Source organism: Schistocerca nitens, chromosome 2 (genome assembly GCF_023898315.1).
Source record: "Schistocerca nitens isolate TAMUIC-IGC-003100 chromosome 2, iqSchNite1.1, whole genome shotgun sequence".
Lineage (NCBI taxonomy): Eukaryota > Metazoa > Arthropoda > Insecta > Orthoptera > Acrididae > Schistocerca > Schistocerca nitens.
In genome coordinates, this window is record NC_064615.1 from 901,297,929 (window position 1) to 901,324,572 (window position 26,644).

General features: G+C 39.0%; 1 protein-coding gene across 5 annotated transcripts in view; it reads left to right on the forward strand.

Annotated features, from left to right (window-relative positions):
* The window catches only part of LOC126237210 (microsomal triacylglycerol transfer protein), a 207,680-nt gene extending 183,576 nt beyond the window's left edge, over positions 1–24,104 (forward strand). For 4 of the 5 annotated variants that reach the window (XM_049947089.1, XM_049947092.1, XM_049947093.1 and 1 more), the window contains 6 exons: positions 437–555; positions 5,530–6,183; positions 6,278–6,478; positions 20,092–20,246; positions 23,171–23,338; positions 23,687–24,104. In XM_049947089.1, the coding sequence (XP_049803046.1) occupies positions 437–555; positions 5,530–6,183; positions 6,278–6,478; positions 20,092–20,246; positions 23,171–23,338; positions 23,687–23,831 (1,442 nt within the window). In that variant the 3' untranslated portion in view covers positions 23,832–24,104. The remainder of the gene's footprint in view (positions 1–436; positions 556–5,529; positions 6,184–6,277; positions 6,479–20,091; positions 20,247–23,170; positions 23,339–23,686) is intronic. The other variant, XM_049947091.1, reaches the window with a different exon arrangement.
* Positions 24,105–26,644: the final 2,540 nt, after the last annotated feature.

A 26,644-nucleotide genomic window follows, 5' to 3' on the forward strand; every position in this document is an offset into this window, starting at 1 on the left:
ACGGTATTAAGCAGGTGGTCATAATGTTTTTTCTCATCAGTGTATACAATTTGCTTGAAGCCTTCAATCGATTTTCAATTCAAGAATGGAGCTAAGAAGAAACGAAAAGGGATTGAATGATATATAGAACATACTTTATCAGTTTCCGTTTCCTTTAAAGTCTGAAAGAATCATTCTCAAGATCATGCACTATAGGCACAAATATTTATATTTTGAACACTCTAGTTAAGAAAATTGCAGGACAGAATCAGTAAACAACTATGCTGAAAGGTAACCATCCAACAGAACCTGAATGTGGTATTAAATGTCTGTGTCACACATAAGAGACATTCTTAGATTTTGGGCTGCCACTCTTTTTCTATCGTAAATACATATTCCAATGTGTGTGCACCAGCACTCATTAATTACTATGGTTTGATATTTGCTTCTATTTTAGGTGTCTTGAAACTTAGTCATGAAACAAATCCAAGTGAGAAGCTGGAAGAAACTATTATTCTAACTGCTGCTGCTCTGTCAAATAGATTGTCTCATTTACCGGGAAGTGAGCAGCACAAGGTAAGCCAAGATACTTCAAACAAGTATGATGATCCTGCAGAGTACATTTTAAACTGTTTACAACAAGAATAAAGCATTAGATTCACGTTGTTTGTTCTGTAAATCTGCATTTATTATTTTCAAGTTTAGCAAGTGGCAGGGCACATTTCATAGATTCATTTCAACTATTGAGCCTGTGAACTACAAACTATAACCTCAATGCTGTTTTGTATTCTTCAATTGTAATGACTTTTATCCTTTTTACTTAGTATTTATTTAATCAAAGACTGTGATATGTCAGGAGAAACTAAAACATGTTGCATTTCAGCATGCTTCAACAAATGAATTGATAGCAAATTGAGGACAGAACGTAAATGTGTATATGAAGTTAGATACCTCCTCAACAAGTAGAAATGTTTAGCTTAATGCACTCATGTTCTCTCTCTCTCTCTCTCTCTCTCTCTCAATCGCGTGTGCACACAAAATATTCTCTCCTAGAACTACAAATGGCACATTTTTGTATGGAATGTGCATCTTTGTTTCACAAAACAATACCAATTCTGAGAGACATTATTTGTACAGTTAATGTGGTCATGTAAATAAACCAGATAAACCAGCTGAATTTATTGCTGCATAGATATTTAAATTAAAGACAATTTTGTCATAGGAAGTCCATTGCTGTCATTTTCTTTCGAGTTTCTAAAAGATGACTGTAATGTTGACACTATATCGTGCCAGTTGGCCAAGTCATAAACAAGTGAGAACTTGGACTGCCCAATGGGAGAGAAGTGGAGCCAGGGAACAAGCCCCATCTCCCTTTTGGAGGGCTGGCAGTCAAAGTCCGTGTTTTATGCTCCCATGAAACAGAACTGATGTAATGGTCAAAGGAACTGCTGATTCTTTTTTAGTGTTGTAAGGATTGTACTTGAACACTTTCCTTGACCAGAATTAGTCCCTTCACTCAATGTAAAATAAACAAAGAAAACAATGAGTGTTGCACAACACAGAGCAAAGTGGAATATGCAAAGCATTCGCTAAGGGCTACAGTGCAATATTTTACTGAGTAATCATGATAATTCCGGCCCTATCTCTACTGGTATCTTTTGTGAAAGACATCTGGTGCCACATACCTCCAGAAACCTACCAAGGACTTCTTGAATCCATGCAAGCAGAATCACTGCTGTACTGCATTCCAAAGGTGTACGAACATGGTATTTAGCAGGTGATCATAATGTTTTTTCTCATCAGTGTATACAATTTGCTTGAAGCCTTCAATCGATTTTCAATTCATTTTTTTTCAATTCGTTTTCATTTTTCTCATTCCTACTTTGTGCCACTCAGTGTCTTGCACAACTTTTATCTATTTCTGCCACCACTAATTCTCCAATTTTGTTTTTAGTTCTTGTCACATTCTTGCGCTGTCTCATCAAAGAAACCCTATTGATAAAAGATATATCAAACATTATAGTCCTTGTGGTATTCAGTCTGAAGATTCATTTGCTGTAGCTCTGTAGCTATCCTCAGTGGTCTGATCCCTCTAAAACTCAACCCTCCGCTCCCCATCCCCACCAGCCACCCCAATTACAAATTGATTCATTGATGCATCAGGATTTGTCCTATCAACTGAACCCTTCTTTTTAGTTGGGTTGTGCCATAAATTTATTTTTTCCTCTACTAGCTCCCATACCTCCTCACTTAGTTATCTGATCTACCAATGTAATCTTCAACATTCCTCTGAAGTGCCATATTCTAAAAGCTCTTTCTTCTTGTTCATTGTTCCTGTTTCACTTCCATAAAAGTCTATATCCCACACAAATGCCTTCAGAAAAAATTAACTAACATTTAAAATTTATGTTTGATGTACACACACACACACACACACACACACATTTACTAACCAACTAACAAACACAGTTAACATTATTTCAGCATATATTTTAATTAGAAATTTCCCACTGTCAATTGAGAACAATATACTGGCTTACCTTGGATACTTCGATTGGTCAGGTGTTTTTTATTGTACTTTTTCTCAATTATTTTCACATTAACTGTAATTACCTGCACCATTATGACCCTGCCATTGAAAATCACAGATAGTAAATTTTCAAACAAATATATTTCATTATATGAGGGCATGTTGGGAAGTACTGCTTCTGAATTTTTAATGTGAAAGCTCTTAAAGCTTTTTAAATGAAACCAACATTTATTAACAATCTACATCAAAAAATGGAAAATCTGGGATGGAATATTGACAGTGTTGTGAAAAGTATAGATTAACAGTATGAGAGAAGGAAAGTTGCTACTCACTATATAGCGGAGATGCTGAGCTGCGATAGGCACATTAAAAAGATTCACACAATCAAAGCTTTTGGCCATTGAGGCCTTTGTCAGCAGTAGACATACATACACGCACACAAACACACTCATGCAAGTGCAACTTGCACACACGTCTTCAGTCTCAGAGAGCTAAAACTACACTGCGATCAGCAGCATCAATGCATGATGGGTGTGGCGGTTGGGTGGGGTTAAGGAGGAGGCTGGGGCGGGGAGGGGGAGGGATAGTATGGTGGGAGTGGCGGACAGTGAAGTGTTGCAGTTTAGACGGAGGGTAGGAGAGAAGGTGCGGAGGGGGGAGGGGGTAAGTAGCGGAAAGGAGAGAAATAAAAATAAAAGAAATTAAAAGACTGGGTGTGGCTGTGAAATAACGGGTGTGTAGTGCTGGAATGGGAACAGGGAGGGGGCTGGATGGGTGAGGACAGTGAGTAACGAAGGTTGAGGCCAGGAGGGTTACAGGAACGTAGGATGTATTGCAGGGAAAGGCCTATCGCAGCTCAGCATATCCGCTATATGGTGAGTAGCAACTTTCCTCCTCTCATATTGTTACATTCCATCCTGGATTTTCCATTGTTTGAAAAGTATAGATTGCTACTCAGCATATAGCAGAGATGTTGAGTTGTAGATAGGCACAACAAAAAGGCTGCCAAACAAGTAAGCTTTCAGCCAAAAGGTATTCTTCTGAACTAGACAAAACACACACACACACACTCTAAGCCAGACTGTCAGTCAGACCTTGGTGGCCAGAAACTGTGTGTGTGTGTGTGTGTGTGTGTGTGTGTGGACCAGAAGTCCTGTTCTTCTTGACATCACATTTCACTAAGTCTCATTACATCTAAATTCAACCTGTCAATTTCCCTTTTTAAATTCTACTGACCTTATTAAGGGGTCGAACGTTCCATGTTCCAACCTGTAGAATGTTAGTTTCGTTTTTCCTGACAACAGGATTCCATCATCATTTCACTGTAAAGTAGAACTACATACCCTCAAGAAAAACAACAGCTAATATCACAAAGCCAGATAGTCAATTGTCCAAATTGCTGGCTTGCGATACAGAAAGGACTACTGACCCTCTTTGGCACCCACAGTTTCATGTGGGCTGTCCACAGACACACCTCTGTTCTGTTGCAGCTACAGTACACACACACACACACACACACACACACACACACACACACACACACATCTCTTTATCACCGAGGCATGCAAGGCACCCCACTTCAGCAAGTTCCATGGCTCATTTACAGATAGAAATGTTACATAGATAGGATATTAAATGGTGACTTTTATTTATTTTCATCTGTGAGGCTGATATTAAATGTACAAGAAGGAAAAGAGATGTTTTTCTCCCCCAGAAGTCAACATCTCAAAACTTGCATAAAGGATCAGTAGCAAACAGTAGGGCAAGAATCCTGATAAGTCAAGAATATGCACTCAAAATGGTCCATATACAGTATAAGGTAACTTTAGGGTATTTTCTTGAAACCTGACCAAGAAGAAACTTTCAACAGCTATAATTAAACCTGTAGTTCTTAGTGTAGCCAGTAGAAATGGAATGCTGGATCTACATGATCCAATTGGCCTTTTACTTGTTACCTAATACTTGAGATAATATTGTTCTGCTTTATATTTGTATCTGAGGAAAAATTAAATCAAGAAAACTAATAAATGGTGGAACAGATTTGCTGGCCAGGACTTTCCTGCAGGAAGTGAAATGTGTACTGGTTGCACACTTTTACTTCACAAATGAATGGAGCATGCCGGGACAGAAGCTTGCGATGAGCTCGTAGCACATTGGCTGCTGAGACAAGCCCCACCTTCTTTTCCCAGAGCAGCCAGTTTATAGCGTATAAAAGAAATGAACATGTAATTGATTATTGCATTACAGAATTTATACTGTGCATCTTGGAAGTTTATAGTGAGTGACTAGAAAGATCAAGTACAGCCTCTTCCCTCATGTTTGTAAATATTATTAACGATCACTATGCACAACAGTGCACACAGATCAAAACTATATTCACAATGGCTACTTTTTGTTATGGGGCACAATATTGTTGCATAGCTATGGTTGGTACCGAACATAAACATTCTGGAGTAGCACGAAGTCAGCCAACTTCCACCAGACAGAGGGACTATTTAAAAGTGTGCGCTCAGCAGTACTGCAAATACAAGTCAAAAAGATGTGTTACCTAGCTTTTGGAACTAATAGTTCTTTCCTCAAGGAGGGGAGACAGATTGTTTGGGGATGGTCAAGAAGGAAGGGCAGGGCACTTGGACCACTTGATGAGAGAGATCTACTTGTACTGAGGAACCTTTCTACTCTTCCACAACCTAAGACACTCTTCTACCCAACAAAGAAGCTGTTAGTTACAAGCTCTAGGCAATGTGTGTCTTTTATTTTTATATGTGTCTATCAGAAGTACTGCACTCCAGAAAGTAAGTACTGCTGGGCAGTGAGTCTGTGTTGCAATTTATTATATTTCCATTCTTGTTTTCATTATTTTTTAAGAATGCAGTAAACTTCTATTCCACTGAAAGCTATTAGCCTTACCCCATGAAGGCACTCACATACTGTTACGGATTAAGTCAGTGTCATATTAACCATAAATACTGTAATGAATAAAACTCTGAATGATAAATCCATTTTTTTATTATATCCAGGTGATTGAAGAAACAAGAAAATCCCTTGTTGATGGGCTCAATGACTGTAGTTCAGAAGAATGCAAGCAAAAATACTTAAGAGCCTTGCGGAATCTTGGCGATGGTAATACAGTTCCAGTACTTCTACAGCATGCTGTCAATGGTACCAAAAAGACCAGTGTGACGGCAATGAAGGCCTTGAGATCACTTCCATCAAAGTACTGGGACCAGACTGTTATATCACTAATGAAACGAATCTATTTTCAACTTGACAAAAAGTACGACTCAAGTGCTCGAACCTTAGCCACAGATATTCTGCTCGAAACTAACCCAGACAAATCTTTCCTCAAGGAAATTCTGATATCACTGACTTCATTAGATACAGCATATGAAGTGAAGCAGTACCTCTGGCAAAGAGTGACACAGATATCAGAAAGAGATTTACAATTCAGGTCACTGGTGAATGAAATAATTACAGAAGAAAAAAGATTGTTGAAAAATTACCACGCAATGGCATTGAGAGGTCTTTCAACAGCATTCACAAGATCTCTATTTAGCAACCCATATGGTAATGCAAGTCTGGTTACTATACAAGAAATATCCAGTGGTTTTTTGAAGAGAGGTACAGTGGATGTTGTTCTTGAAATGAATGGAGAAACAAAGGAAATTTTCAATGTAAGTTGGTGTCTAGCAACAATAGTAATGGTAATATCGTATATAATGTTCAACTGGGATGTCTATATTACAAGTAACTTCCAAATATTTCCAGCTTGGACTGTTTGCTGGAGGCCTTAGCTCTCTCATATCATCAGATGACAGTGATGAACCTGACGATGAACCTGCCACTGCTGGTATGGAAGTTACTGCTCTTGGAGTTCAGTTGAGGCCATTTATTTTCTTCAGTGGGCAAGGAGATCTTATGGGTCATGTTTGGTCTGGTACAGCTTCAGAAAAGACTCCTGCTTTCCAGGTTTGTCTTTGATAGTACTTATACATTAAACAAAAATCATCACTATTAACCAATTATTTATTTCCTTCTCTATTAATTACTTATAATTGTTAGTTAATAAATGTCTTAATTTCATAGTACTGACCCATGTAATTAAACTGACATTTTCATTTAAAGAAACTAAAACTAGTCTAACAAGGAAATTTAGATGGTGTTGCCATTTCAGTTCACATATTTTATTTTAACACAAAAATATTATGAGAAAGAAACTTTGGCCTTTGCATGTTATAAATCTGGTGCAGTCCATAGTTTTTTTTCATACCATACAAGCCTATGTAGACAATATGGAACTTAAATTAATTTTTTTTTTTTTTTTTTTTTTGATGCAGTGGAGAACGGCAGTGTGAGAACAAGCATCCTAAAAAATTAATCAAAGTTGCTCACTCTGGACTTCATTCTGGAGGAGCTGGGTTGCATAACGATAACACTGAAAGATTATGCACGATTAATAGTACATGTACCTGTAGCTTTTCTTGTTTGTGATTATACTTTGACTAACCATTGCGCAATCAGCAGTGAGAGGTTAGAAAACTGTGGCAAACCTGCTTGCAACATCAACAACACCCAAAAAGTGGGACAAAAGTATGTATAATGTGGATTGTATACTTGCCAGCAAATAATCAAAAATCACAGCTCAATTTCAGTATAATCCCAAGATAACCAATGTGAACCTTTTCTTATATCACAAACAGTTGTAGAAACCCAAATGAAAACACTAGGACTACCCAAAATGTTGATTCGGTGTTTTTTTATTTCCACATATTCTGAAACTATTTTTTCTGTGATGTATATACAAATTTCCCTTTGGCAAAGAGTCTTGCTTTCTTTCTGTGGGCCTTGTCCCACTTCAACACAGGGTCAGCCGTGTTGTTACAGATTTGACAGTGTTAGGTGCAGAAGGTGGCCGGATGCCCTTCCTGTCTCCACCACCAACCCCTCAGGGCATAAGTAGTATACCCCGGCTGTCTGCATCTAGTGTAATCCATGAAATAATGTGAACGCGTGTGAATGTCTGTGAGTTGTGTAACTGAGGCGGAATGTGGGGACCAGTCTGGTAGTTACCTAGTGTGGTGTGGAAAACTGCCTAAAAACCACATCCAGACAGGCTGGCACACCGGCCCTCATCATTAATCTGTCAGGCGGATTTGATCCAGGGCCGGCGTGCCCTCCGGAGTCTAGGAAGCAGTGCATTAGCGCTCTCGGCTACACTGCTGGGTCTTGGCAAAGGGTACAAAATGCAAACAACGGACCTTTCCTAGACTCAATAATGCACAGAGACTGTTCAGAATATTGCTTCAAGAAAATAGTTACATTTTTATGCAATAATGAAAAACAAAACATCTAATCAAAATACTACAAATATGATAAAAAAATACACAAATAAAACAACAGGTTACACAAAAATAAAGCCTCACAGGTAACAAAATACAGTCTAAAGATTTATACTGACTACTTAAGCATAATGACAAGACATGAAACAATTGGGGTGCAGGTGGAAAGTAAAAAGTTGGGATCTCCTGCCTTAATCAGGATACTTGGCAGGCATGGGACAGATAAAAAATCTGTTCCCCAGATGCAGTAAATGCAAACATTTAAAAATGTGTGAAGTGTTTAGCATTCAATATCAGGGGCTAGTCCCTCTGGCAAAATGGAGAAATAAGTTGGAAAAAGAAGTTTCCAAATCTCTTGAGGTACCAACATTCTATTTCTAGTTTTGAATCTCTCCAATAAGTTCACTTGATCTAGGGTCATGGGTGACCTGTCCTGCAACTTATACTATATACTAAATATCACTATTATCTCTTCTTTCTGTACCATTCCTACTTCTACCAAAGAAACAATATACTTAGTTTAGAAGTTAGCAGTTTTATGTTTTTATGTGAGTTTCACAGTATACCATATGGGGAGTAAATTTAATATAGTCCTCTACATTATAAAAACTATGAGGTATGTACTGTAGCATAAAGTTTTCTCTAGTTATGTAGAGATAGCGAATAAGCACAGAATGAAAATGTTGCAATAGGTGGTCATGACTGAGCTATTGCTTGTGAATGGTTGATTGTAAGTTTGCACCTACTCTCTAGTACTATATTATCACATAAAGTAAGAAGACTTTAGTGTTAAATACTGAAATATGATATCAAACTTCGAGCTTCAGAATTGACATTACATTGTTTTTCACTTATGTTGATAGACGTTTTAGCGAACTAGTTCAGTTTTCAAACAATGCCACAATAAGGCACACAGAAAATGATTACATATGCAGGACAATTAAGAAATGTATTTTTGGTTATTTTCTGTTTTGTAATGGCTTTATTTCATTATTTTTGGGCAATTAATCCATATCTGACAAAGTTTTTTTCTGCCATGTATAATTTTGTTGCAATGGGCAACTAGAAAGTTAGCAAAACACAAGCAGCTCAAATGAAAAGAAATTTTTCAGTATGAGAAGTACTGAAGTGAGAACACAAAAAAACCTATTTATTACATAGAAATGAAGTGTTGATTCACTTTCATTTTCCTTCTGTCTTCTTATTAAAGCATCTAGTAAAGCTTATTCTCCATCTTATTACCTGCTGTAAGCCATGGATAAGTGACCAAGATGTCTCCAATCAAGTCCGCACTCTAGTGGCCCTAAATCATCTTTACATCACTTTGATGTCTTGATGAAAGTGCTCACCATGTTCCTTGATGACACCAACCAAAGTTTTTGCGGAAAAAATCAAAGTGACTGTTCAAGAAATGAATCTTGAGGCTCCTCAAACAGCCTAACTTCATGAACTTTTCCAGCGTATTTCTTTCACCCCATCATCAATCTTCTGACCAAATTCACCTCCAGTGCCAAACTCTTCATTTCAGAGTAGCATGTGCACTCAACATCCTGATTTATTTGGAATATTACTATCTATGTCTTCCAGTACAGTTATTATCCTCTACAGCTCCCTCAAGTACTGTTGAAGCTATTCCTTAATGTCTTAACATGTCTTACCATCCTCTCCTTTCTTCTTGTCAGAGTTTTCCACACATTTGTCAACTCACTGCAGAGAACTACCTCACTTCTTATCCGCCCATCTAATTTTTAAAGTCCTCCTATAGCACAATGCCACAAACACTTCAAACATCTGCTTTCTGGTTTTCCCACAGTCCATGATTCACTTCCACACAATGATGTGCTCCAAAAAGAAATTCTCAGACATTTCTTCATCAAATTAAGGCTAATGTTTGATATTAGTGGGCACTGATTAGCCAAGAATGCCATATTGCCTGTGCTAGTCAGCTTTCTACCTCCTCCTTGCTTTGTCTGTCATGTCTTATTTTGCTTCCAAGGTAGCAGAGTTCTTTCATGTTATGATTCCCAAGTTTGATAAGTTTATCACTACTTTTATTTCTGTTGCTACTGATTAGTTTTGTCTTCTATTTAGAAACTTCATTCCATTGTATCTTGCTTTCATCAAGGATAGCAAAACTTATCACTGATATCCTTTCACCCTGAATTTTTATTCCACTACTGAACCTTTCTTTTATGTCTGTCATTGCTTATTTGATTTATAAATTGAACATCAGGGATGACAGAATACATCTCTGTCCTAAGCCCTTTTTACTCTGAGCATGTCATTCTTGATCTTCCATTCTCATTGTTCCTTCCCGTGTATCACCCTTTCGTCCCCAGTAGCTTTCACCTATTTTCCCGAGAATTTTGATCATCTTGGGTCATCATGATTGTCAATTTTCTTTCCTATTCTTCTGTATATTATTCTTGTTATCAACTTGTACGCATGAGCTATTAAGCTAAATGTTTGATAGTTTTTTCACTTATCCACCGTTGGTATTTTTGGGATTGTGTGGATGTTATATTTCCAAAAGTCTGATGGTATGACTTCAGACACAAATATTCTACAAAGCAACTTAAATAATTCTTTTATTGCCACTTGATAGTAGAAATTCAGAAGTAATGTCATCTATGCCTTCTGCTCCATTTGACTGCATGTCTTCCAAAGCTCTCCACTCTCTTCCATATAGACACCTATTTTGTCTTCAGTCATGTCATCTGACAGTTCCATCCCTTTATAGAAGTTTTCTGCTCTTTCCTCTGCATTCAATAGTAGATTCTTCTTGTGCTCTTAATGCCAACACATCTACTTGTAATTTGACTGAAGGTCATTGTTGACTTTTCTGTATGCCAAATCCGTCTTTCAGTGACCATTTCCTTTTCGATTTCTTTACGTTTATCTTCCTTGCAAGTCCTTTTGATTCCATTCCTATATCGCAGTATTTGTCCCTTTTCTTGAACATTTCTAATTTTTGTACTTCCTTCTCTCATTGATCAGTTTTTGTTGAACTTTGTGATTGCTCTTATTAGAGTCCTACATCCCTCTTCAACTGATCTGCCTACTGTTGTATTATCACAGTGCCTACAGCCTTAGGGAACTTCAACTGCACATCATCATTCCTGATTAGTCATTGTTCAATTTCTTTCCACACTGATTCTCCTAGATGATTATCTGATTCTCTTAACTTCAGAGCTACTCTCCATCATTACTATTGTGATCTGTATCTATATCTGCAACTAAGTACACCTTATAATCCAATATGTGGCTTCAGAATCTCTGTCTGACCATGACGTAATCCATGTGGACTCTTCCCATGTCTCGAGCCCTTTTCCAAGTTGCCTCCTTCTCTCAAAACGTATTGCAGAAGTCAATCAGTCTTTATTCTCACTCATTTCTACGCCAAGTCCATATTCTCATGTAACTCTGTCTTCTGTTACTTCCCCTATTACTGTGTTCCAGTCACACATGATTATTAAATTTTCATATCCTTTAACTAACTGGGTTACATGTTTGATATCCTCACATACTTTCACTACCTCTACCTCTTCACCTTCTGTTTCTGTTATCAGCACCTATAACTGGAGTATGGATGTTGGAATTAATTCGCTGTCAATTCAGATGACAGCAATTCTATCACTGAACTGTTCACAGTTAGGCTCCACCTTCCTACCCATGACAAATCCTACTGGACAGATCAACATGACTTTTTCCCCATTACATATCCTTTGGATACACAATATATATCTTTAATGCAGTCTATAGCCTTCTGCATCTTATACCATTTATCATTCCTAATTCTTGCAACTTTTAAGGGTAGTTTCCTACTCGAGGTCAAGATGGTGCCCTAACTGAACCTCTGTCCACTCCTCTGCCCTCTTTGACAAAGCTGTTGGCTGCATGGGAGTGACTCATACTGGAAGTCTCTAGCTACCACTGCTGATGATTCTTTTATTCAAAGTTTAAGCAGTGGCAGGATTAAACCTGGGATCCAAGACATTGTGATTAATAATTGGAGATATTTCCCATAGGATCACAGTGATGATGGCTGCAATAGGAATATAATGTGAGTTCATTATGTTGCCCTAAAGTGTAGTAATAGTCTTCTAGAATGATTATCAAGCCTCATTCTCACTCAGTCATTTTTCATTTAAAGTTGGAAACAAACATCAGTCTTCAAATGTCAAGTCCAGTGAACACACTTTCTTTCAGTATTGCTTCTGACAGATGAGGAAACTTATCACAGAGATCTCAATTTTTGGGCAAGGCTTGCACAAACTGTTTTATTAGTCCAAAATTAATGTGTGGATGTGGTAACAGAATTTTATTTAGTTCCACCAAGAGGTTCTTGAGAAAAAAAAGAGGAGAAGACAAAGAGCTTGTCACATCAGTTAATGACATTTGCTAACTACTGCAACCACCAGCACTGAAATTTCAAATTCATGTTGCTGTTGTTGTGGTCTACAGTCTTAAGTGGTTTGATGCAGATTTCAACACCAGACTATCCCGTGCAAGTTTCATCATCTTCGAATAACTACTGCAATTTGAATTAGCTTATTACATTCATCCGTTGATCCCTCCTCTCCAATTTTTACTCCCCACACTTCCATCCAATATCACACGGACAGTTTCTTCATTCCTCAGAATGTGTCCAGTCAGCCGATTCCTGCTTTTAGTTGAGTTGTGCAATGAAGTTTTTTCGCCTTCATTGGATTCAGTACCTCTTCATTAATTATTTGATCTACCCACCTAACCTTCAGCATTCTTCTGTACAACCACGACATATTGAAAGCATTCATTCTCTTCTTGTGTAAACTATTTATAGTCCACATTCTCTTCCTGTAAAAGGCTACACTCCACATGAGAAGCCTTCTGAACTTTCTAATTTACATTCAAAGTTAACAAATTTCTCTCAGAATTTTAATTCCTTTTCCCAATTTCTCCTTTGTTTCCTTTATTGTTTGCTTAATATACAGATTGAATAACATTAGGGATAGCCTACAATCTTGTCACACTTCCTTACTTTCATGTTCTTAGCCACTTAAAACTGCAGTCAAATTTCAGAACAATATGTATTTAACCATTTGTTCCCTGTTCTCTTATCACTGCCACCCTCTCAATTACAAAGAATTATTCCAATCAACATTGTCAAAAACTTTCTGTAAGTCTATAAATGTATGTTTTCTATTCTTCAGTCTACCTTCTAATATAGGTCATACGGTCAGTATCGCCTTGTATGCTCTTACAATTCTCCGGAACACATGATGACAAAGAGGGAGGGGTGGCTCATTGCAAAGTAAAAAACCATGGCTCAACCTAGTATGGCTGATATGAAGACGGTGGAGGATGGTAGATTCCCACTGGGAGAGGCAGAGGGAAGATCGCCATGTGGTGGGAGTCTCCCTGATCGGACGAAGTTTATTAGACAGTGGGGTAGTCTCCCAAGAGGTGACCCATGACCGTAAAAAGGGATTTGCTGCAAAGCCACAAATCTGCCACTGCAGGTGTCACAGAGACTGGGTGGGGTAGATGGTTGCCCCACCAACCAGACAATCAGCAAAGCCCACCAACCAGACAATCAGCAAGTTCATTTCCCAAGATATCTACATGGCTGTGAACCCAAAGGAAATCAACTGAACAAGTGGCATCGCTAAGAAGATCATGGATGGCAAAGATCAAAGGGTGGTAGGAAAAACAGTGAGTGATAGTTTGAAGGCCAATCATTGAATCTGTACATAACAAAACTTGGATGATCGAAGAGTGTTTAATAAAGCAGAGGGCCTGGTAGGTGCCCATCAGTTCTGCAGTAAATACCCCACACATGGAGGAAAAAACATGGTGTTCTGTGCCAACAGACGACGTAAAGGCATATCCAACATGATAGGCAGATTTAGAGCCATTGGTGTGTGTTAAAAAACAATGCCATCCTAACACTCTTGTAAGAGCAATTGGAACATTTGGACTCTGGGGCAAAGTAACTGACCGGGGTCGGGGGGAGGGGGGGGGGGGTTGGGAGAGAATGTGGGAAAGAGGGCAAGGAGGGGAGAAAGAAACTGTGGCAGACAGAATCAAGGTGGAGCCCAACCAGCACACCCACACAAAGGCAGGCAGCAGGTGGGTTACGGCCCAGAGTCACGAAAAGAATAAAATAGGAGGGCTGAGCAGGGGAAGAGCAGGAAACCAGGAGCTGGAACCACAGAACTGAAAGCAGAGGGATTCTAGTGTCAACCAGAAGATTATCAAGAAGGCTAGTGCAAAGGAAACTGGTGGCTAAAAGGATAACACGACGATGAAACGGGTCCAAGAGGAGCAGTGTGGAAGGGGCAGCTAATCTACAAAATCGACAACCATAGTCCAGGTGAGACAGAACTAATGCCCAGTAAAGATGGAAAAGGGTTGAACAATCCACACACCAAGAGGTGTGGGCGAGGAAGCAAAGGACATTGAGGTTACAAAAGCCACCAACTGTCAAATAACGTATATGGGGAACCAGATAAGCTTGTTGTCAAAAAGAAGTCTGAGAAACAGTACTTACACATACAGAGAGGGATGATCAATGGTCTGGCAGAGGCCACAAGTCCATCAATAGCGACGAGAAAAAGGACACTTAATACGGAGCCTGGTGGAACGCCATTCTCCAGGGTATGTGGAGAGCTGAGAATAGTGCCAACCTGAACTCTGAATGACCAGTGGGCCAGGAACCAATGAATAAAAATTGGGAGGGCCCCCACAGACCCCACTCATGGAGTGTAATGAAAATGTGAGGGCACCAAGCTGTGTTGTAGGCCTTACGAAGATCGAAAAAACTGCAACAAGACTGCAACACTGAGAAAAGACCTGCTGAACTGTGGTTTCCAATCAGAGCAGTTGATCAATTGTAGACTGTCCATCCCGAAAGCCACACTGGTAAGCAGATAAAAGGTCCCGAGATTCGAGTATCCAATTAGGCCAATAAGCGACCATCCATTCTAGTAATTTGGAGGAGACATTGGTCAGGCCGAATGGTCGGTAACTATCAAGGGATGACGGATCCTTGTTGGGCTTAAGGACAGGAGCATAGTGCTGTCTCACCACTGAGAGGCGAAAATGCCTTAGAGCCAAATACAGATAACCACCTGAAGGAGATATTGTTGCTGCAGAGGATTGAGGTGTTGAAGCAATTGGTTATGAACAGAATCAGAGCCAGGTGCTAAATTGTAGGAAGAAGAGAAGGTCAGGAGCATCCCCCATTCAGTAAAAGGTTCATTGTAGGATTCCACCTCACAGGTGTAAAGCATAAGCGGAAAGATTCAGTCCACTGTTTCTGGAGGAGGAAGGCAGCTGCTAGGAGGCTGATGCTGATGCAGTTGCAAAATAGGTCGCGAGGTGTTGTGCGAGAAGTAATGGATCTGTACAAAGGCCACCTGGAAGGGCAAGGCCCAGAATGGAAGTCTGCCACTGACAGCCTTGGAGGATACACCCATGATGAAGGGAGAGAAGGAGCTAGAGAACAGACAAAATGTTTCCAAATCTACTTGCTCTGTTTGAGTAAGTAAGGAGCTTTGACTAAAGATGTTTAAAGGTAGTAAGACCAGGAGAGGTTGAGTGCCACTTGAGGCATTGCAAGGTATGACAATGATCGTGGAAGGTGGTAGCAATGGCCATCTTCCACCACAGAACTGGCCAATGGTGAATGGGCCCCATCAAGCAGCGAACAGCAATGCCAGCAGCTTGGATTATCATATCAAACAGATCATGGAAGACTTCATTAATATAACCTGACAAATAAGGTGGAAACACAATCTGAGCCAATCGGCATGATGGAAACCCCAGTGGGAGGCAGGAAGGAAACGAGAGAATTAATGAGAACTGGTCACTATCACAGAGGTCATCTTGTGGTGACCAGTGTAAGGTAGGAAGAAGGGGAGAGGAAGAAAGCTAAAGACCAATGGCAAAGAAAGTGCCATATGTGGCACTAAAATAAGTAGGAGAAACATCATAAACAAGGTGCAAGTCATGGTGTGAGAAATTGGTCAATGAGAAGCCCCTGACTAGACAAAAAAGCACTGCCCCACAAAGGATGATGGAAATTAAAACATTAAAATCTCTGAGGAGGAGGAAGGGAGGGGGAGTTGCTACAGGAGGGCACTTAGTGCAGCTGGTGTAGGTGACCTTGACAATGGAGATAGAGATTACAGACTGTGTCTGCAGAGTCCAAACAATGCTTCCAGTGTGGTATGAAGTGGGATCCATTTACTACAACATCTATACAGACCAATGTGAGCACACCACTGGAAGCCCCTCAAAGGCCCAACCTCGTTCTGACAGAAAGCACGCAACCTGTGAAAGCTGATTATCAGTAAAATGAGATTCCTGGAGAATGACAAAAGTTGCCAAGTAAAAGGCAATAAAGAATTGTAACTCTTGAAGGTGATGGTAATATCCATTATAGTTCCATTGGATAAGCCCTGACCAGGTATCTCAATGGGAGGCAAATGGACTGGAGCCATTCATGCTGCTAAATCACACACTGTCACCAACAAGGATGGAGTGACATCCATAAATAAGATGCCAGACTCAAGTTCAGGTTGCGAGGGGGAGTGGCATCTTAGTGGGGGGGTTTCCTTCTCCTAAGATTTATGTTTCTTTTCCTTCTCTTTCGTAGGTTAATGAGAGCAGGGCATGGTGGGAGAGCAGGCTTTCGCAAGATCCAGAACCAAACGTTAGTGGGCAACCTTGGTGCGCACTGACTGTGTGTCCTGTGGCAAAGTTGTGGTTAGAGGCCTCTGGCCTGACAGACACTGGGGAGAGGGCTCCCAGGTGCTGAAGAAGGGGGCACTTTGACTGACAAGGGGGAGAGGAGAGGGGGATGGAACTGAGGTAACAAAGAGGGAGAAGGGGGGAAGGATGTAAGAGAGGCAAAGGGTGAAGATGATCATTTTTCTGATAAGCCTCAGTATAAAATGAACAATCAAGTGACTTATATTCCTTTAACTTCTTTTCCTTCTTAAAATCAGGGCAATCTAGTGAGCGTGGAGAGTGGCGGTCATGACAATTAACACACACAGGAGTTGGAACACAGGGGTTACATTCATGGAGTGGGTGTCCATATTCACCACGTAGAGGGTGCACAGTACATTGGGAAGATGTGTGCCCAAAACACAAGCACCAAAAACGCCCCATGTGTGGCAGGACATACGGCTTCACGTCACACCAATAACACATAACCTTGACCTTCTATGGGAGAGTATCTCCCTCCAATGCCAGAATAAATGAAAATAAATGTGTGGTGTAATGGCTGGCAGTTATATCTCAACATCAGTAAGTGTAACCTACTGCATATAAAAGGCGGAAATCCTCATTAATATATGAGTACAAAATAAATGCCCAGTCTTTGGAAGCGATAACATTCATCAAATATCTGGGTGTGACTATTCAAAATGATCTCAAATGGAATGATCAGATTACACAAGTAACGGGCAAGGCAAACTCTAGATTGTGTTTTATTGGTAGAATCCGGAAGCGATGCAGTCCTTCAACAAAGGAAATAGCTTACAATACATTAGTTCGTCCAGTCTTGGAGTGTTGTTTGTCTGTATGGGACCCTTACCAGTTGTGTCTGATTCAAGAGATTGAGAATGTCCAAAGAAGAGCGGCAAGATTCGTGACTGGTACATTTAGCCATTGCGAGAGCATTACAAATCTCACAGAAAGTTTGAAGTGGGACACACTTGCAGATAGACGGTACACTAAACAGAAGGGGCTGCTCACTAAATTCCGAAATCCAATCTTCACTGAGGATGTAGAGCATATATTACTACCACCAACTTTCAAATCGCGCAATGATCATCATTCAAAGATAAGGGAAATGAGAGCTCGTAATGAGGCATTCAGACAGTCGTTTATCCCTCGCGCGATCTGCGAGTGGAACAGAGGGGGGGGGGGGGAGGGGGGGGGAAGATGACTTTGGCACGAATTGTGCCCTCTGGCACACACCTCTTGGTGGCTAGCGGAGTACATACATAGATGTAGATGTAGAATTTGAGACAATAAGAAATTGTTGAAAGTTTCAAAGTGAACATTAGTTAATGATTAACTGCAGCAGGGGAAAGGCATACACTAGAACACAAATGGATAGTGTGAGAGATGTAATAGTGATTGCATCAGATGATCAAATTGGTAAAAAGACAAGGCATAGTAGAAATCCTACAACACTGGAGATACTGAATTAAGGTTATGAAAAAAAGAAAAAAAAAGGCTAGGTACAAAACAAAGAAGCTGAAAGGTGGAGGGAGTATACAGAGGATCTGTAAAAGGGAAACAAGCTTGAGAACAACATTAAGAAAGAGAAGAGGAAGTAGGTGAAGATTAGATAGGAAATATACCTTGAAACGAATGTGACACAACACTGAAATATCTAAGTTCTTGGAGTTGGTGACATTCTCTTAAAATTATTGAGATCCTTGGGAGAGCCAGCAATGATGAAATCAAGGTATATGAGAAATGCAAAACACTGTCCTTGTAATAATTCCAACATGATAGAAAGCAAGTGCTGATAGATGTGAATATTACAGAACTTATTTCAGGTGTTGGCAGATGACTCTCACCGAATTATCCTCTGGAATTGGAGCCCCTCAGTTAGTGTTGCATTGGTTATGGAAACCTTGACCCTGTCTCTACACTGACCATGTTCTACACAACTTCCCTACCATCTGCCTGGTCTTTCATCCAGTTTTGTTTCCCCTTTTCTTGTGTTTTTTCCCCTGGTGTTGTCCTCATTGTGTTGTGATCATGGTAGTCTGTGAGAATCATGAGGGGCCAGTGGCAATGCTACTGCCCCACTGCACTTAGCATTTATGTTGCACACCCGCTCTCCCCATTTCCCCCCACCCCTATTCTGTTCTTTCCACTTCCCACTACCAACATTTCTTTTACCTCTTTGTTTGCCCGTTTTCCCTCTCCCTGGAATGAACTGTGCTGTTTGTGTCATCCCTCCTTGATTTCTGACACTGTTGGTCATGGAACTGATAAACTCGTTGTTTGGTCCTCACAATCAATCTATCAACCATCAACTTTTCCAGATCCTGTTTCCTTAATTTCCTACCTTTTTACAATTTATTTAGTTTTAATCTATAGTTCATAACCAATAAATTATAGTCATAGTCCACATCTGCCCTTGGAAATGTCTTAAAGTTAAAAATCTGTTTTTGAAATCTGCCTTACTATTATAAATCGATTTGAAACCTTCCAGTACCTCCAGGTCTCTTTCACATATGCAACCTACATACTGTATATGATTCTTAAAACAAGTGTTAGCAGTGATTGATTTATGCTCTGTGTAAAATTCTACTATGTGTGTTCTTCTCTCATTCCTTTACCCCAGTTCATATTCTCCTAGAATTCCAGTCTCCCATTATCAGACTCACTCCTGTGTTACCATTATTGAATTTCTTTTTATCACTCTGTCCTCACCTGATTAGGTCCTGTTCTTCTTGACCCTACACTTCATTAATTCTCACCATATCTAAATTCAGTCATCTGTTTCTCTTTTTAAATTCTCTAATTCACCTAACCAATTAAGGGATCTAACATTTCACACTCTGACCCATAGAATGCCAGTTTTGTTTCCTCCTGAGTTGTCCCTGTCTTGAGATCCAAATGGGGAGACTATTTTACTTCCGGAATACTTTACCCAAGAGAATGCCATCATTATTTAAACGTACAGAAGAGCTGCATGCCCCTGGGGAAATATAACAGCTGTAGTTTCCCCATGCTTTCAGCTGTTTGCAATACCAGAACAGCAGTGCCATATTGGCTAACGTTACTAGGCCAGACCAGTAATCCAAATTGTTGCCCTGCTACTACTGAAAAGGCTGCTTTGCCCTTTGTAGGAACTACATGTTTCTCTCTCCTCTCCACAGATATCCCCCCACTGTGGTTGCATCTAAGGTAAAGACATCTATGTGTATTGTTAAGGCTTGCACACCACCATACATAGGAAAGATCCAAGGTTCTTACAAACTGAAATTGCATTAAAAATGCAATATGTTTAAAACTGCTAAAATTGCATTTTTTAAATATTTGGAGTTACTAGTAAAATAGAATGGTGGATCATACAGTTATTTTATCATATTTGGGTTCACTACATTAAAAATCACGGTAATAAACCACTTTCATTAATGTTTTTCCATTGTTGGCCTGTGTTATGTACACAGTAAAAAGAATTTACCCTTTTTGTGTTAACATTTGATTATCATAAAATTTCAGGCACTAGCACTTTTGCACGACCACTTGCAGTACCTCCCACTCCAACCTGGATTTGTGGCTGAACTAAGTCTAATTGGCGCAGTATCATTTGACCTATCTGGCCAGATTCAGCTCAGTTTGTGGAACAGAAATGCTCATTCCTTGGTGGAAAAGAAGTAAGTAACATCTGTTTTCATCTGTTTACAGTTGTGGGAATGGAAATTAAATTACACACACACACACACACACACACACACACACACACACACACGTGCAGTGATATTTTCCTGGATGATTATGTTGTGCCTTCTGGCCATGGACAGGGGAGTTGCGTGCAATGCAAGATGACATGGAAGAGCAGACTGGGAGAGGTGATAGAACCAAGGAAGGGCAAGAGTGGAAGTGGGCTTGGGTGTGGGGCAGGTGCTAGTGAAGGGTATTGAGGCCAGAGGTGTATGGGTTCAAAGAATGTGTAGCATGAACAGCTCCCAGCAATGTAATTCAGAGATGCTGTTGGTGTTGGGGAGAATGATCCAGATTTCACAGGTTTCTGCATCTTCATGTTTAAAATATGCGCATGATCTTATCTGGTTCCAGATAAGAATATAGCAGAAACTTTTACCAGCTTTTCCTGGCATATCCTAGAGAAAGGTTGACCACAGCATGCCAAACTGCATGTGAGCACAATCTACAGGCCACTTGTGGGATGAGGTTTGACCTTTCTTAACTTTGCTCAATATGTCTCTGAAGTATTTGGCACAGCATGACATTTCATAGAGCTCTGCAGAATGGCATTTTTTGGTTGGCATGACTTCCTTCAGTTCAGCAAAATTGGGATGTCAGCAGTGTTTACCACTCCCTGCTTGTTCCTAATACAAAAGAAGTTCACAAGTCCTGTGGTTATTTGTGCGAGAAAGGCCGTCTGGTGACCTATCATCACAAGCCTTTAAAAATGAATGGGAATGATAGGAGAGTAGGATAAAAATTCTCAATATCTGTTATGTGGTATACAATCGCATAATAGGCAACATTACACCAACGTGCAAAAAAATTTAAAGATTTTGTTAATGGTGAAAGAGCAACAAACTACAACAGCTGATAGGTGGAATTCATTGTTTTGTATGTAATGAAGCACTTTGTGGTATATTTACATGCATGCAGCACGTGCTGGAAATTGATGGTATGCAGAGCAAATCTTTTGAAGTCACATGCATTACTCCACTGTCAGTTGCAACAGTTTTTTATGGAATTGAATGAAGAGTATAGCGACTTTACATATGAGGGTTATTCGGAAAGTAAGTTCCAAATTGCCATAGCAAATCAAATGTCATGTGAACATTGAAACGTGCAAGCAGACTGACTCTCAGCATGTCTTGCTCGTCAAATGACATCATTTGCATTCACATTGTCACGATGTGCTGCTTACAATGTCAGTTCAGGATGTTTAAACAAATAGTCAGCCCACCAGTTGGGAAATATGATCAGTCATTCAGTTTTTGACAGCAGGAAACTTTGTAGTAGCAGAAATTTGTCGGTGGATAATAGAGATGTGGGGCACCAATGTGATGAGTGACAGCAAGATGTGCAAGAAGGTGAAAGCTGTCACAGACAGATTGGGAAATGTTCATGATAACTGCAGTCAGGCCAACCATCAATGATCTCAGAAGATCTGCTGGAAGTTGTGGATGAAAAGATTTGTGAAGACTGGTTATTCATAATTTCAACTTTAGCATTGAAATTTCCAAATGTGGTAGAACAACTCTGCAGAATAGTGTCTCTGAAAAGTTGCAGATTCACAAATTGTGCACGCGTCAGGTTCCCATGCCGCAAACTCAGAAACACAAAATGGAAAGAATGGCTTGTACTCTTGATTTTTTGGACTGAAACAGATCTTACTTTCCAAATAATTGTCATATTAATGCAGTGTACGTTGGCTAACTCAAGAAGCATGCCTGGAATAATTTTTAGATTTAAAACCTGCTATTGTTGAAATTATGAAAAGGAGAGCAGGAATGAAAATTAGAACATCCAGAATTAATTGCAGACCTCACATTTTAAGCTGACTTGACTGCACACTGTGCACAGTAAGACATTGTGAGGTGAGAAACAACTTATTTCTGATTTGATGGAGATACATTTAAAAAGAAAACTGCATTGAGGAAAGGACAAATTCTGACAAAAAACACCATCCTTGTCCCTAGGCTCACTTCGGTTAAAGAGAACGTGAGTTTTGAAGAATTCATTGTGGCTTTCAAACATTTTGAGGAAACTGCCAGTTGTACATCTCTTTTCAAGCCCATTTGCTCTTTCAGTTGAAAGTGCTCCTGTGCATGTGCAAGTGGAACCAATTGATCTGCAGTGTAATTTCCCTTTAAAAGATGAATTCTCTTACTTTAAAAGTGTCCAGGAGTTATCTGTTGTTGTTCCCCCCCCCCCTCCCCCCAGGAAGAATTTAGTTTTCATAACAAGGTTGCAAATGTGAAAATACTTCAATCAACAGATGTGTGTGAAAGGCTATTTTCAATTATGAAACTAAATAAGTAACAATTACATGCCAACCTGAATGCAAACTTACATGAAATATTATGCCTATCCAAATGCTGATAGTTTGTGCAGATAAAATTTTGTTATGTCTTGAGCATTCCAAAAATGTTTAAATAATAATGAAAATTAGTTTTGTTTGTGATGCACATTCTTGAGACCTGAAATCAAGGTGTATGCAGTATGACTGTATTACTGTTTAAATTTGGCACTGTCACAATTTCCTTCTCTTCCCATTCCTCATGCTCAGATAGTGTGGTGTGTCAGTGGGATAAATGGCTAGCCAGGTGAGAGAGCTATGGCACACAAGCAGGAGCACTGTCAGTGTGCTGAATTCTTGGCTGTCACTGCTCTAGAGCATCACTGCATCAGTTAATTAGAGTTAAAAGTATACCAAATGTCATGCCATAATGTGTCCCCATAAAGTCTGTGTTACCAATAGAGGAAGTTTTTCACAAATATTAGCCACTGTATTCAATTTTTTGCTATAACCTGATGTCTGTTTTGCGGAATAATTTTTGTTTTGTTTTGTTTAATTAACTATTACTCTTGATTGCAGTGCTGCACTTGTGCTACAAGGAAGAATAAAAGTTGACACAGAATTTGTTAGGAGCCAAGCAGATTTCACCATATCTACAGAATCAAGCCTAAATCTAGTTTCAGATATTGACTTTTCTAATAACATTGCACTCTGTCTTCAGTTAAAACAGCCAGACTCAAGTGTGAGGTAAGATTTTCACTTCAGTAATTCTTTCCATGCCAAACCCCTAATTGAAAGTAAGGAATTAAATTTTTGAAAATTAACTTTCAAGTAGGTTTGTGATGTTCTTGAAATACAACAAATATATTACTATTTACTGAATTGCATTTTCTTAATGATGTCACAACATTTTACTAAAATATATGCTGATGGGTAATAATCACATTGAGCTTATTTGTCTTTGAAGATAAATGGAAATCTTTAAGGTCACATAGCGTCAATTGGAAGTTGTAAGTCTGTGCTTAATGCAAAATATTTCACAATGTTTAGTCACTGGTGACTTTAAAAAAGAAATTAACTTTTCCTTTGTTTCAGACACAATGTCTTCAAAGTCGAACGTATTCCTGGTAGCAAACACAGGCTACGCAAGTCAAAATACAAGGTTATTCCTGTATCGGGGAGGACATTTGCTCTTAACAGAAAGAACAATGAAATGTGCAGTGCAATATTTGAAAACTGAGTGTTACAGTTATGCACAAATGGTTCATAATGTTCCTATGAGACTGAACATTGTATTTTAAAAACAGATCTTTATGCTGCCACACTACTTGGACCATGTTCAAATGTGGTACATACACAAGCTCTCTCTTAAGTAGCAACATGTTCTGTTGCAATGCCAATGAAGACTGGATGTGATAGCTGTTGATCACTTAACATTTTTATTTATTATTTTGATAATATATCATTTGAAAAGAGTGTATATATTCAATAAAAATATACATGTGTAATATGACTTAGTTTCCTTCATGCACAGCAATGTTTACCATTAGTTTTGATATTACCCGTTTCCTTAATGTTATTTTATCAAACTTACACTTGCCACTTATTGAAGAGACTTCATGAGAAGGTAAAGGGGACTTAAGGTACATCTACACCTGTGTGACTTCTTGTGAGCAGTAGTCATGTGCAGCCATTGCACGAAGAGGCGAGGAGGTGCATGCACTGGTGCAAAGTGGCACATGCCTCTGCACATGGGGGCGTAGAAGTCTCCTCATACCAGACAGGGAGACAAGTGCCTCTACTTGCATGTGGGCCAAGCACAGCCACATGGTGACTGGCTGCAAGGCTCACAGGTGCACACGCACCTTTAATGTGAGAAATTTATCTCATAAATATGGTGTACATTTTTTAAGAATTTAGACTGAATTTGCTTATTCATTCACTTTCACTGTTACCTTCAGTTTTGAAATGGAATCGATTTTAAATTGGGTTGTAAAATTATTCCATTGCTGAATAAAAGCTAGTAATAAAGCAACATGGTACAATCACGCATATGCCACAATCTTCTGCACCATTCAGTTCAACAGAGGAAGAGAAGGGTAAGTCCTGAGCACTTAACCAAGAGATAGGCTACAAATCTTGTCAAAGTTCAAATAATATTATGGAATAATATCACATAATACTTCTTTTCCATATTTCCATATAGAAGCTTTTGCCAATAAATTGGCACACACACACACACACACACACACACACACACACAGAATGGTTTAGACGAATATTTATTTTTTGGTTTATTTTTATCGCCATGCACTAGTTCTACAATTACACTAAAATGTTGTGTCTTTTGTTAATAACTTAAAGAAGATACAAAAAAATGTGTTCACTACATCAAAAACAGATGTGAAAGCAAAACCAAGGTTTGGTTGATCAGGGTGGCGAGTTGACTGGAAAATGTGGAAAACCAGAAATCCTCAGGAATTTTAATTTACTGGAAAAGTCAGGAAAACCTGAGGGGATTCTGAAAGACTCAAGCAATTCTCAGTCACTGAGATTATTCTATAGAAACAGTCAATAGTGAAACTGTGTAATGATGGTAGGCAACGAAAATCTTGTAACATCATCTGTCTGTGAAAATTCACAATTCCAGTAACTCCATAATCACAAAGCTCTGAAAGTGTATGTATTTCTCTAATCTGTCAGTAACTAAGCTTCTGCTATACAGTTACACATGTAGCAACTTTCTGTATCACTTTATATTACTTTTAAGAAGCCAGTTTTGCTTCACCTGCAAAATTTAACAATGGAGTTTTGAGGTTTTCATTGCTTACCATTGATAAGAAAAGTTCAGGAACTGCAATGAATTCTTGTAATGGTTTTTGTTGGATGATGACTACCCTGGCATACTCACCAACCCCAAGAGTCTACTTTATTTTCTGTAGGTCTTGGACCTCCAATCTGTTTTCCATGGCATGACTGAGAGTTCAATGGTGCGTAACAGGTGCATGGAAATTTACAAGGTATCTGTCAGTTCATCATTTGCACCAAAACAAAGATATGTTTTTAATTTTTTAATATACACACCCACTTTGGAATATGTTTTTTTGCATCAGCACTGAACATTCAGACTTCAGTTCCTTTTTACAAATTTCAATTTCAATGCAAAGCAGTATTTAGCCAACTTTATTGCAAGATCATGCTTCAAATTAACACAGTGATACTTTTTTGATTCCATATCATTTGCACCTATCACAGGCAATATGAATGATTAAAAAGGTTCAAAGGAAGTCAATGGCCACATTGTGAGATCTGTTTTGAAACGTGATACGTTATTGGTATTAAATTCTACTCATGTATATTTCCAGACATTCAGAGTGAGTTCCTGCAAGGATTTCTTGGTCACCTGAGGTTATCACTCAGTGACATGACGTGGACAGAGTGATGACAGACAATGATAATGAGAAATTTCCACAGCAAGGACCTATAGCTTACATAATATACAGTAATCTAAAAAAATGTTATTTTCACAGCTACAATTACCCTGATGTGTATTATTCTATATTGATTTTAGACCCAGTTTAACAATTCTGAATTATAAAATATTTGCAGATTGTATATAATATCTAGTATGAATATTCTCAGTGTAAATAAAGTTATAATAAAACATGATATAACATGTTGTAAAAACGATTTCTTGAGTAACAACTAAATCATCAGTTTCATCTACATCTTTATTTCAATCCTAGCCGAACATGGAATAATTGCTAATAACTGACTTTACAACTTCAAATCATGTAAGGACATGAAACCTAGTTAGTTAAGCTTATTTTCAAATGCAGCAAAAATTATATCAGGGAAATTTCGACATGAAGAAACCTGCAGACCTCTGAGAAATATTTTGACAAAACAATCACTACTCTGTTGATGAGGAAGTGCATACTTTTAAGTCCTTTTAAAATTGTAAAATTTCTCTGGTCAACGGACGGCATAAAACAGTTAAATGTAGAACCAGATAAAATCACATCATGTGGTAAAACTACCACCATTATGGCC